The sequence below is a fragment of the Colletotrichum gloeosporioides genome, assembly GCF_011800055.1.
Source record: "Colletotrichum gloeosporioides strain Lc1 chromosome Unknown consensus_99, whole genome shotgun sequence".
In the NCBI taxonomy this organism is placed as follows: domain Eukaryota; kingdom Fungi; phylum Ascomycota; class Sordariomycetes; order Glomerellales; family Glomerellaceae; genus Colletotrichum; species Colletotrichum gloeosporioides.
The window spans coordinates 184,067-197,174 of NW_025544744.1; the positions used below are offsets into that span (position 1 = coordinate 184,067).

General features: G+C 47.6%; 2 protein-coding genes across 2 annotated transcripts; one reads left to right on the forward strand and one right to left on the reverse strand.

Annotated features, from left to right (window-relative positions):
- Window positions 1-200: 200 nt before the first annotated feature.
- Window positions 201-935, reverse strand: GCG54_00015273 (uncharacterized protein; the record flags this gene model as incomplete). Its single annotated transcript, XM_045415083.1, has 1 exon — window positions 201-935. One exon carries the CDS (start codon window positions 933-935, stop codon window positions 201-203), a length of 735 nt encoding a protein of 244 aa, XP_045257452.1.
- A 4,948-nt stretch (window positions 936-5,883) lies between these two features.
- GCG54_00015274 (uncharacterized protein) lies at window positions 5,884-8,243 on the forward strand (the record flags this gene model as incomplete). The annotated part of the gene is made up of 4 exons (XM_045415084.1): window positions 5,884-5,967; window positions 6,031-6,314; window positions 6,366-7,356; window positions 7,419-8,243. 4 exons carry the CDS (start codon window positions 5,884-5,886, stop codon window positions 8,241-8,243), a joined length of 2,184 nt encoding a protein of 727 aa, XP_045257453.1.
- Between the last annotated feature and the right edge of the window lie 4,865 nt (window positions 8,244-13,108).

A 13,108-nucleotide genomic window follows, 5' to 3' on the forward strand; every position in this document is an offset into this window, starting at 1 on the left:
TCCTTGTGCGAGAGCTATGACTTCCAAAGTATGACTATGAGAATGTCCCCTTCCCCGTGTCCCCTCCCCCGTGTCCCCTCCCCCGCGTCCTCCCCGCCCGCGGGGTTCCTCTCGATCGAGACACCACCATCTTCCCAGAATCCCTCGAGCGCTGTCCCGAATTGAAGTCGTCCGCACAATGCCACCGTCCGTCCACCCCGTCAAAGGTGGCTGCTCTGCATCAAACGAGTCCTGAATCTGTCACCCGTGCAGAGCCCTGCAAAGTTGTTGCAGCAGGTAATGTGCAGCTTGCGAATCGTGCCCTCCAGCGCTGCGTCAAGACTGGCGTCCTCTCCGTACATGCGCCACTGGTATTCGGCGTCCAAGCTCTGGAGGCAGCCTGCCCGGGACACAACCAGCGGGATCATCAAGTCAGCAATGGACCCCCCAACGATGGTAGTGGTGGTCGTCGGGGCGTGATGCGCAATCTCCCAAATGTCCTGCACGGCTTTGTACACTCGGTCATGCAGGTCCTTGTGCGAGATGGATCGCAGCGGAGAAGTCGGTCGGTATCGGTCGTTGGGAGGGCTCGGCGGCAGCTCGGGAGCGACGCGGTCGTAGCACCAGCTGTAATCGCGCGCAGCCTGTGCCACGCGCTGCAGAGCGGCAGCCCGTTTGTCGTCCGCGAGCTTCGCGTCGACGAGCTGCTCGAGATGTTGGTTCATCTCGGAGAGGTAGAAGCCTCGCATGGTGCAGTATCCCCACGTGCTGGCTTCGGCGGCCACGTCGTCGTGGTTTTCGGTCGGCGTCTGCGTCTCGGCGACCGCGTCCTCGCAGGAAGCCTCGCAACGGAGCGGAACAGTGTGGGCGTCGATGGAGAATCGGTCTGTGTAGGGCGCACAATTCGAACTCGGCTTCTTCGGAGGTCCCATGTCTGATTCGCGGTCGAGAAGCATCGTCGGATGTTGGAGTCGGCGATGGTTGGTGGTGGCGGCTACAGCGAATTGAGGTCAGACACGGCACACCACAGACAGGCTAGCTCTCGCGATTGCGACAAGTCAGGATTGCGGGGCGATTGAGAGCGACACACCTTGCGTCCGTCCAAGAGGTATCACAAAGTCTTTGTGGCAAAAGATTGCGGATGTTTCAATGTGCGATGCGAGAGCGCGCGAGGATTGAGATGCAGCACAAGTCTCCGGCGGGAAACGACCATCGTCACGGTCTCAGCAGACGAGGCTGCGCGGGAGGAGAAAGGGGGCGACGGCGGCGGGTCAGGCGGGCGCGGAGGCGGGCTCTGTCGCCGAAAGATGCAATGCATCGCACATTATCCGTAATTGTCGTTGGTTGGAAGCAAGAGTTTGTCCTGGTTTGGCAAATGCGCGCGTCGGGGGACCGGGGAGGGGATGTTGGGAGACGACGGCACCAACAAGTTTCCTCTCAGCGGGCAGAGTGTGTGGGAGCTTTCCTCGGTGGGAGCATTTCCCTTTTTTGTGCTCAGCAGTGGGGCGGGCACCAACGCCGCAGCGGTGCACACCTCATGCTGTGATGGCCAATGGACGTCTCGATTGATGCAAACTCGGTCAACCACTCCAGCACATCTCTTTCTCGCCTCAAAACACTCGCCAGCGCACCCATTACCGTACCTTAGCCGAAGAAGGAGTGGAAGTGGAATTATTCTGCCAGCAGGACGGGCCGGGCCGACCCTTGAGCTCGTAGTGTGCAGTAGCACGTGTAGCATGGTCCTCTTACTTGGATGGACCTGGCACCAGAAAGGCCCTGAGCACTTGATTGCCTCTTTTCTCACTGGGGTCAATTCGTCCCAAGGGGTGTGGTGTCAGCACGTACCGATTTTCCCAGGACTCCCTAGATTAGGTAGCTGACTTTCAGCCACCCACGGCGCTGTAGGTAGCGGACTTTCGGCTACCCACGACGCTAGGTAGCGGTAGGTGCACTACCCACCGGTGCCCTGGAGGGGAACACTAATACGGATAATGCGATGCAGCCAATGGGAGAGCTCTACCATCCTCCGTACCATCCTTGGCAGATGGTACGCTTCCACACACCAATCACAGCTTACCATATCAGGTCCCCCACCAGACACAGGCTGCGTGCTTTGGTCCCCAACCACCAAAAATCCAAAAGAAATGGATGCACCTGTGTTGTACATGCAGCACCAGGCATTCACCGGTCGTCACCGACCCGACTACTACTCCGGCCCTCAGTGGTTTATCGTTGGGAGAGCGGACGGGATCCCGAGTTTTCCACTGGGTATGGCCGCATGTGTTGGTAACCGACGTCGAGTCCCCTCTTGATGGACGCGGTGATGCGATGCAGCTGAATTCACCCACCTCGCCGGGCGAATCGCATGCGGGTAGTGTAGATGACCCAGACGAGCAACTGCGTGGTCACAAATGCACGTCGAAAGCGGAGCTGCAGCGGTTCACGTCCCCCTCTTTGAACTGCCTCCACCAAGAGACGACACCAACTCCTGCGAGCATAGAGGAGGTCATGGACCAAGACCATCCTCCAAAACGTGACCGACGAGGGAAATGTATTGACTGGCATGCAGGCCAACTTCTCAAGGACTGGGTGGGGGTCCTGTGAGGAAGCATACGTTCGTCGACGATCGCAAGGGTTTGGGAGTAGTCGACGCCAAAGGGTTGGAGACGCCAGAAAGTACTGGTTCCCAAGCCGCAGGGGTGGAGCTCAGTGTCTTGGAGTGGCAGCTTTTTCGGTGAGTGGGGTGTAGGTAGGACGCCATCCATTTGACGACTGTGAACCTGGTTGACTGTGACATTTTCCAACTGGCGCACCATTGAATTTCCCACTTGACCGTCGAGGTAGCCCATCAAGGTAGCTCCCAAATCGGAGCAGGGATGGAGGTCGTTTGCAGTGCACGCCGCGATCCTCCCTTTGCATAACCGTGTAAGCCAACGTTCCGAATGTTTGACGACACGCGAGCATGGCGTGCTTTGAAGGCTGCAGTGGGGTTAGTGGCTGTTCCGACTGGGTTCAGTGGCTCGGTGCTGACTTTTCAGCATGTAGCCACTGAACAGGAAGGGGCCCCGACACGGTAACGTCACGGCGAGAACTCGGGCCAGCACAATAGCATCAATCGAGAGAGCAGAAAATAGTGGACAATCAATATCATGACTGTCAGATTCTCTTGCCTGGGGATGAAGCTATGTAGGTTGCTTAAACTAGCACATCGCAGTATGGTCCCACGCAAGGGACATGGATGGGTTATGTCTGTCCAGGTCAATCTCGAGAGGCGCTGCTGGGCCTGCAGTCCACCGCTCATTGCCGTGAATATCCCAAGCAGACAACTTTCCTGGAGCACTTGGCAAAAGCCCCTCAGCCAAACCTCGCCGCTTCGGAGAGCATTGAGGTGTCTCGGTGTCGCCTTTCGCCGCCGACCGATAGGGGCGACGGCATGCCAGCCGGAAGAAGACAACCATAAGTGGACGAGATTGCAGTTTCGGGTTTGGATTCGGTCATCTGTGGAAACACGTATTGCGCCGAACCTGGAGGAGGGCGAATCGGGGTCGAAGGAGAATGTGTTGCGGCTCTGTGCTAGTCGTTGAGTATCCGATCCCCTGTTGGTCAGCATTGATGCTGCCAGGGACCTGGGTCTTCCGCTCGACAGGTGTTTGTTGACGTACATAATCTAATCCCCGCGAACGTGTGCCAGGTATCGATTGGAGGGTGTCCGAGGCAAGAGGCGCGGAGGTCCTCCAACGAGCCCATGCCATTGCACTCCGCTGACGCGGTCGAGTTGAAGCCCAGGGGTGCACCAAAAGACCTTTTGGAAGAAAGCGCCTTGCTAAAAGAGCATGCGAAAATGTTGCCGGTCGGCGGGGCCGCGCAACAGGCTTGGTGCCTTGAGCGACGGGGCGCCAACCAATTGTCTGTAACCAGTGTCGGGGGGGTTCCTTGATAGTCCAATTCTCTCGGTCTCGATGGTGGCAGGGGATCTGTTCGTTTTCGTATCAGCGACGCCCGCTCTTCTCTCTTGATCGGTACGGCTGTTCAAAGGGCGATGTCAGTCGGGGACGGCGGCATGGGACTAGCGACGCTCGCAGGTGGTCGTGGAAATGTCATCGCACACCTTTCAAGTCGCCAGAGAGACAATGACAGGACGTTTCCACTCGTCCGCATTGTCCGCATCCTCAGGTTCCTTGAGCTCGGAGGAGAAGGAATCGGTCGTTTCGATGGCAAAGCTCTGGCCGACATTGGCGTCATATCAGCAAGCTTGGCTTTGCCAGCCTCGTTCGTGCTGAAGCTCCTGTGGATGCGGGTACGGCAGGCTCTGGTGGCATTGGTCGTCATGTGTCCATGATGCTCGTTGGGAAATGTTGGGTCCAGTAAAGTAATTAGCATACCAGAGATTGGCGTCGGTGGTTTTGGCACGGAGTGTCTGAAGCAGAGATGGAAAAAAAGAGACAGGCCAACGAAAGGGACGCCGCTGAATGCCCAAGAACAATGTGAACAATACGAAGGCGTCAGAGGAGGGAATGTGGTGGACACGCGCCAAGAGGACTGCGACCCACAGTGCAACGGGAGCAGTCGAGACGCTGTGACGTGTGGACAAGAGACACTACAGGTCCAGGCTGACTCGGTGCCAGAGACCAACTGCCGATTCTGGCGCTGGAATCGGCAGTCGGTACCTGGAAAAATCGACATTTGCTACCGCGCAAAATCGGCAGTTAGTTCCTACGTTGGTACCTACCTACCTTGAGGTGCCTTAAGTGAGGTACTTACCTGCAGGGCAGGATCCACAGTCGGTGCCCAGGGCATGTCACTTTTGCAGGTGACGACAGGACGTCACCACTTCCCGTCCACTGAGGCGCCGTCAACATTTCCAAGCTGGCAGCAAACGTCAAGCCCATGTCTCGAGAGACAGACCATCAGCTTCGCTGCAAAGACAGTCGCTCTAAGCCACGACCCTTTCCCGCACATCCCCGTCCACCAGGAGAGAAACTTCGAGTACCTAGTCTGCGAAGTCATGGCCCAGCTTCTGGCGACTGCATCACACTGTTTGCAACGCTCGCAGCTGTGGCAGGCTAGGTGGGACCGCTGGGGTTCTGCCTCGACTCAATCTTTGCGAGCAAGCTTTGCGAATTCGTCACAGTGCACGCCGTTGAAGTCCTCCCTCGCAGGGGCGGACAGGGGGCGGGACGGGCCGAGCCGAAGACATGGATCACCGACCGGCACCATCTTATTGCCGCCACGTCCGATGCATTCTTCCAGCTTGCTGTTCGTCGACACCTGCCTGCATTGATATCTTTCATGGAGCTCTGGCAGAGTGCAATATCCAAAGCCGCAATGCTCCTGCCGCCCTCGACTCTGCCTTGCCTCAACTTTGCACCCGACATTTCTCTTCAGTGGAGAGTCGTGGATCGCCCGGTGTCATGGCCATGAAAAACATGCAGTCTAGCCTGCCTGTGGCGCTGCGGCCAATCAGAGAGCTGTACCATCGTCAGAAGACGGCACCGACCCTCACGCGCCAATCACACACATCGGGGCAGCAGGCATTACTTAACGGAAGGGGCGTTGGACACCTGCCCACCTGCACCTACCTTAGGTACCCACCCGCCTGCCACTTCCACGCTTCCATGGACCACACTCTTATCGTCACAGCTGGCTGCTTCCCAAGCTGGGTGGATAGCCCGGAGATTAGGTCATGTGGTACGTCTTTCACACACGACCTGCCCGCCTGCTGTTCCGCCCGAGGCAACTTGACGAAGTGTCGTCGCGTCTGTCTGCGCAGCATGCGACGTACATCCCCGTTCCTAATTCCATACATTTTGTTGTTGCTTCTCTGCAGAAATATGGTCTGCATGAACTTTGAACGCCGTTGACCTTTTCCCAAGTACCACCAGATTATCACCCACGACGATTAACATGCGCGAGCTGCGACCACGGCCGACAACCACAAGTCAAGCTCCAGAAGACGACCACCAAGAAGCCGCAGCTCACATTCAAACAGTGAGTATGACTCTGCCCTCTCCAAAGCGCCTTCCCTCGCTTATCAATACTCCCCTGTTGCAGGTCCAGCACTTGGCAAGCCAAGCCGTTGTTACGTCCCCGACAAAGCTCCGAAATCTAGTCCATCACGTCGTGCAGAGCTCCGACACCCCGGTCCGATCGAACGTTTGTCTTGGGATCATCGCGAACGTCTCGACCGCCAAGGCAGCAGGAAAACTTGCATCAGAGCTGCTAGACGACGACGCATTGGAGGACATACATATCCAAGCAAGAGACCGTCGTTTGGAGCAGTATTCGTCCGCCGACGCCAAGCGGCACCAACGACAACTGGAATACCTCGATGGCCAGTAGGGTGATCGTCGATCGTGGTACCCAGAGTCTGTTTTTCCAAACACCAGCACGCCCGGACAGACCCTCGTCAGTTGTCTCTCCCACATCACGAAAGTCGCAATTGCACGCGAGATACCGCTCGAATCACTGTGGCAGGCTAGCGGCCTCCTCGAAGGAGCAGTCCACACCGACGCAAAAGGGACTCGTCGACTGCGCGTCTTGGATCTTCGACATTTGAAAAAGTCATTTCTCGTGCAGGCTAATAGCGGCGGCCCTCGGACAGAGACCTCGACTCCCACACGCCCGACACCCACACGCCCGACATCTACCACACCTGACCCTGCCTCTGAACTCGACACACCAGAAAGAGCAAGGGGAGATCCTAAGCACATCGCATCAGCACAGTCACTTCTAAAACGTCAAGAGCTGAGCAACCCTCCGATTGATCCCGACTTTGACCCCTTCGACGAGACCGCTTCGCAGCCTCTCAATCACGGCAAAGCTTCTGAGGACGCTACTTCCCAGACTCAACTTCACAGCCGATTTTTGGGCCTCGAGTACGAAGAACAATCTTTCGATCTGGGTGGAAACTCGCCGGAGCCCGGCGATAACGACGAGGACATGGCTCCTGCACCCTCAACCGAAGGCAGACCCTCTCTAAGCTGGGAGACAAGGTTCAAAAAGCTTGTTCAGGCACCCCATGTGGATGTGACACCAGGAGACATGATGCTTGTCGTCCCCAGTATGGTCAACGACGATGATGACTCATCATATGGTACCTCAAAAGCCGGCCTCGTCTTCGACTTCCCCCTCCCCCCCGAGCATCAATTTACCGAAATCCAGACGTCCGATAAGATCGTGCTTCTTCTTCACCATGCGCAGTCAAATGGCAAATGGACCTGCCTGCATGTCGTGAACTATTCGGCTGGCACCCGGAATTTGGTCAGTGCCTGCCATATTGACTGTGCTCCTGACCGACAGCGTAGGGATAGAGTTGAAGGCTTTGTACGAAAAGTCGTCACCGACTTCATGCCTCATTGCGAGATGTCTTTTAGTACGGTTCGTGGTCCCTCTGAAGCATCTTGATGCATGGGAGAGGGCAAGAGGCTGATGAATACCAGACGCTTCTTCAAGCAAAAGACACCCGAGCGACCAGCGGGATTTTATGCTTAAGTGCGGCGTACCACAGAACCAAGGAGAAGGACAAAACGACACTCCTGAATTTACCGGCCTATGACGAGAGACCGTTCCCAATGTCTTCGGAAAATGCAAGAAAGAGGCCTTTCCCAGAGGAACCCGGCTCGCCCGATCCTGCCGGGGAAACCAAGCGGCGCTTTCTCGAGTACTGGACCCCTAAGGAAGCAGCTGAAGACGTTTGTGAGCGAGCTGCTGGATTTATTCCTCAACTCGAGAAGAGAAAGAAAAGCCTGAGCGGACGTCACAAAGATTTGACGCACGCATCGTCAGCAGCATTGAAGGACGTGTCACGCCACAGGCGGACCAAAAAGTGGGCATCCATGGTGGCCTCGCTCACCGAAGACCACGACGACCAAGACCCGAACGACCAGGACTCCGACGACCAAGACTCCGAAGACCAAGACTCCGACGCGGAGGATGTTGGTATTCGTGAGGCTACAGATGCCTTTATCGAGCGCGCCCGGGCCGCAGGATACAACGGAGAAAGTGTCGAGAAGGCTACCAAAGACGTCAAAAGCGCTGTGGAACGTTCGAAAAAGCTCAAATCCGATTTGAGCGCCGTGTGCAGCTCCGAACAAAAGGTCAAGGCGGCAATTACCGACCTCGAGAACTTCAAAAGGCAGCAGAAAATGCTCCGGGAAGCCATCACGGCGGTCCGTCGTCTGGACTCGGAGGACTGGGTTAAGAAAAACAAGATTGATCTTCTCGTAAAGAAGATGGCGGAGGAGACACAAGAAGAGGATACCTAGACTACGTTTAAGAGATGGCACATTCATATCAGGGACGTGCTATGCCACGTCTACTCTTGTAGCCTTTTGGTCTGGGTGCCGGAGTTTGTCTTTTGGGCGCTGCGATGGGAGGTGCAAAACTTAACGAAGATATTTCGCTATCCAAGATTTTGCTAAAGACGTATGAAATGAGACAGGCAACTTATGGCTGCAGAATTGATTGTATTCGTTTGTGACTGTCTGGCGTTGCTTCTTCAGACTTGACGCTAACGAGGGCGGAGAGTGATGGGAACGTTGGCTGTCTCGGGGGGGGTTTGCACTTACAGAGGACTCGTTCGCGAAACCGACCCGGGGGCCATTGTGCTCAGGCTCAGAGTGCAGTGAATCATTTGTTCAGTTTCCCAAGGCACCGGCGGTACCTGGACTGCAAGGGTACTGTTTTTCAGGCCCAATGTCCGGCAGACGTCCCACACTCCGGTGTCCTGTTAGACCCCCCATCCGCTCGCTGGCCACCTGGTCCAAATTTTCCGCTTTGCGTCCAAATCATCATCCCGCGGGCATTGATTCTCTGGAAAATCAAATGAAACCTTTCGCAGTTTGAAACAACTAAATGCACGTCATCCTGATTCTGAACGGTGCTGTTCATGGCTCGCATGCAGGAAGGGGTTATTTGGCCTCGCATGTTGATAACTAACCACGCGCGAACATCTAGGTGGGCCAGTCCTGCCCGTCTTTTCCTTGAAATGGGGAGCAAATGAGGCATGAAGCCGACTGGCGGTCAGGCCATATTGCATGCCGGCGTAACGCGTCAGTTGGCCCGCCCGAGGATGTAAAGGGGTTAGGCATCATGAAGCTCGTGGTGGGGAAAGACATTGTCAAGGTGTCCGGCGGCAGACATCATCTTGTTGGTTTTGGACTGGCAGGAAGCTGAATCAAACGAGACTGTCCTCGGTGTTTGGAGCGCGCGATGGTTGTTGGCAAGGTGGGTGCAAGTGGTAGCAAGACTTGAGGACAGGCAAAGGATCGTTTTCGGATCCATCAAGAGGAGTGTGTCCATGTTTTTTGGGACATGGAGTGTGTTTGAATGGTCACATGCCACACAATGCCCTTGGAGAGAACATTCAACCGTCTACATTGGGCTCCAGCTGACGAAACGACGGAAAGCCATTAGGAACTTCGCGCACGAGAACACTACCATGCGAAAGCACTCGCAGACTCCCGCCGCTGCGAGCCGACATGCCAATGTTGGAGAAAACCCGGGTATGCTTGTATTCCCATCGATTGTCTCTGTCGTCGAGCTCGAAGTATTGTCAGGGGGCGCGGCCGTCATCGAGGCTGACAAGAGGACATCGCAGATGGGCGAGGGGCATCAGGCCGATGGGGAGAGTATGAACAAGGGGAACCGATTCGACGAGGGGAGCTGACGTGTCGACAGAGTCAGACAGATCGTGGGAGTCGTCCGGGCAGAGGATGTTGAGAAAGCGGATGGATCAGCTCTCGGCTGCGAGTCGAAAGTTGCTGAACATGGCCACGCGGGACGAGGTCCAGTGGCTGCCGGAAGTTGGATTGGTGGTCGTGGTGTTGTACTCCATGGGCTGGGCTAGTGACGGGTCGATTTCAGCGCCAAGCAGCAGGCTTCTTCGGCGAAGAAAATGGATGCGCCGGTAGGCATCTTGGAGGTGCGGCTGCGAATGATGCGCGTAGGTTTCTTTCACCCATTCCCTCTAGTACAGAGGTCCGGGTGCTGCATGCCAGCGTTCGGGGTTGCGCGGGCCTTACAGAGCGGAGAGAGGTAGGTGCCCAAGGTGGAAGTCGTCTTCAGGGTAGGTACCAAGGTGCAGAATTTTACGGGGGTACTGAAATGGTCGTAGGCCCGGCGGCTGAGAGCTATGCAACGCAGCAGCGCGTACGCGCCCTCGAGTATGTACAGCTACTATAGTTATGTAACTCTATAGTTTTAAGGCCTATAATCTTAAAAGAAAAAGGAAAGGACTCCTTATTTACTTTATAGATCTAAAATAAAAAGAATAGGATTAAAAGCTTAAAAATTTACTAAAAAATAAATAAATTCTACTTCTAATCTATAAGGATTAATAATTATATTTAAACTAACTTTTTACTTCTTAAAAAGGGCTAATAATTTAATTTCTAAATATTAAAAATACTAAAAAATTTAATAAACTTATTAAACTTTATTCTAATTATCTCTAATTATTTTCTCTTTAGTTTTTTAAATTAGAAAATAATTCCTTATATACTTATATATATATAAGAGTATTATATTTANACCTATAGTAAGTATTTCTATAATCTTAAACCTCTTTTATTTCTCCTATATAAGTAGTATTTTATTTAAGTTTTAGTTTATAATATACCTATCCTTACTATCCTTTTAATTTTAAAAATCTATAGGTATAGATCTTAAGTAGTATATAAGTTTCTATTTAAGCCTAAAAGTTAATATATTAGTTAATATATACTACTTAATTAACTACTACTAACTTTAGAATAAATTACTTAAGAGAGTAAATAAGATAATTATTTATAATTATAAAGTTTTAAATAAGAACTAAAGATTTATATAATAGTAAAATAAAACTTTTATAATTAGAAGTTATAAATATAAACTTATTATAATTATTATACCCCTCTAAGATTAAAAAACTAGAAATTAAACTTTCTAATAGGGATAAAATAATAACTAGAGGCTAAATTAATATTATAAGTACTTAAAGTAAGTTTACTAATAGGGGTAAACTAAAAAATTACTTTAAAAATAGCTATATAGTTCCTTTTTTAGCTATTTTATTTAAATAAACTATTACTATTTATATTATAAAATAAAGTAAGGGGTTCTTATAAATTAAATTATATCTATAAAATTTAGTAGTAATTTATAATTTATACTTATTAATTAGAGGTAAAGAACTTTAATAATAAAAGTTCTTATTAGTAGTAATATTATTATTAAAATAAATATTAAGGAGTCTTTTTATAATAAAGTAATAAACCTAATTAATATAATAAACTTTATAACTATAACTATTAAACTATTATACTAAATTAATTACTTAAGTATATTATAATAGGATAGTAATAAGGTCTTTAAGTACTTTAAGTAGCTTATATTAAGTAGTGAGGGCTTTAATAGTATTAATAAACTCTTAGTTACTCTATTAGTTAAAGTTTAAGTTTATAAAGTAGCTCTTTCTATTAGTTTAGTTTATTACTAAGTAGATAAAATAACTTTATTTAATTTATAAGAAATATATAACTATATTAGAATTCTATAAATTATCTTTATATTTATTTATAAAGAGGTTTATATTAATAGCTCTCTCTTCTTTTTAGTTAGTATTTTATAATATAGTATTTAGTAAGTAAATCTAAACCTTATAATAAGTATCTCTTATAATAAAATATATTAGTATAATAAGATATTTAATTTAGAGGAAGCTTTTTATATAGAGGATACCTTAAGTATTATATAGATTAATTAGTATTTTAAGTAATATAATAAGGTTTTAACTAATCTATTTTTTAAAATTATTAAAGTTAGTAGTAAATTAGGTCTATAAAGAACTTTTTAAACTAGGATTTAAGTTATTATAATATTTTATAACTTAATAAGATCTAATTTCCCTAAACTATAAAGCTTTAATAGAGCTATAAAAGTATATAAACTTACTTTAAGTAGTTCTAAAAATAAATTAGGTCTATAAAAAGGTACTTTTAGTAAAATAAGGCGATTAATATACTATCTTTATTCTTTTAAATTACTATAAAAGGTGTTTTATATAGGAGATAGCTATATCTTATCCTCTTACTACTTTAAGCTTAATAATAATTATCTCTCTTATATCTTAAACCTAAATAGTATAACTACTTCTAAGAGGTTTATTTATTAGTATAAACCTATTATTTAATACTAATAGAGTTAGCTATTCCTTACTTAATAGGTTTAAAAGTTTCCTTTTATTATTATACTTTAAGTACTTATTATATAATCTCTTATATTTTATAATAGCTTCTAAAGTAAGTAGACTAATTAGTTCTTATAATAGCTTTAGTTTATTTATAAGCTATTAAAGCTTAAATCTCTTATATTTAAAACTCTATAAGACTTTATTAAATTTAACTATAATATATTAAACTTAATCTATTAATATATTTTAAACTACTCTATTTAAACTATTAAAGTTATTAAAGTTATTAAAATACCTAAAATAGTTAAGTATAATTACTTTAAAGTACTATATAAAGCTAATTTATAGGATATCTAAAATAGTAAGTTATTAGAATAAAGCTTTTTAAGAGTATAATAAAAAACTAGTAAAGAAGTACTTAATATTTCTAGAGATTATAATAAGTTTATTCTTAGCTTCTCTATTTTCTTAGTAGTTATTATATATAAATATCTATTCTATTAAAATATCTAATAGTATTCTAGCTTATATTTAGTTTATTTTACTAAATAGTATTATAAAGTATTTAGTAAAGAGGATAAAGTAGTATTATTATATACCTTTAATTATAAAGTAATCTATTAATAAGAAGCTTTTAGGTAAGCTTAAAATTAGCTTAACTTTCTAATTAATATAATATATAGCTATAGTAAAGCCTCTTATAATATTATTACTACTTAGTATAATAGTAGTAAAAATAATACTTTAGAGGTTATAAGTGCCTATAATACTTTTAAGTATCTTTAAATCTAACTATAGGTATCTTAAGTAAATTATTACTAATTCCTATTTATTAAGGAGGTATTATTATAACTTAATATCTCTTAGTTATAGCTATATAGGTATTAAAACTAGTTTTTTATTAAAGGGGGAGGGAGTATTACTAAAGTATATAGGCTTTAGCTAAGTAGTAGTTCTATT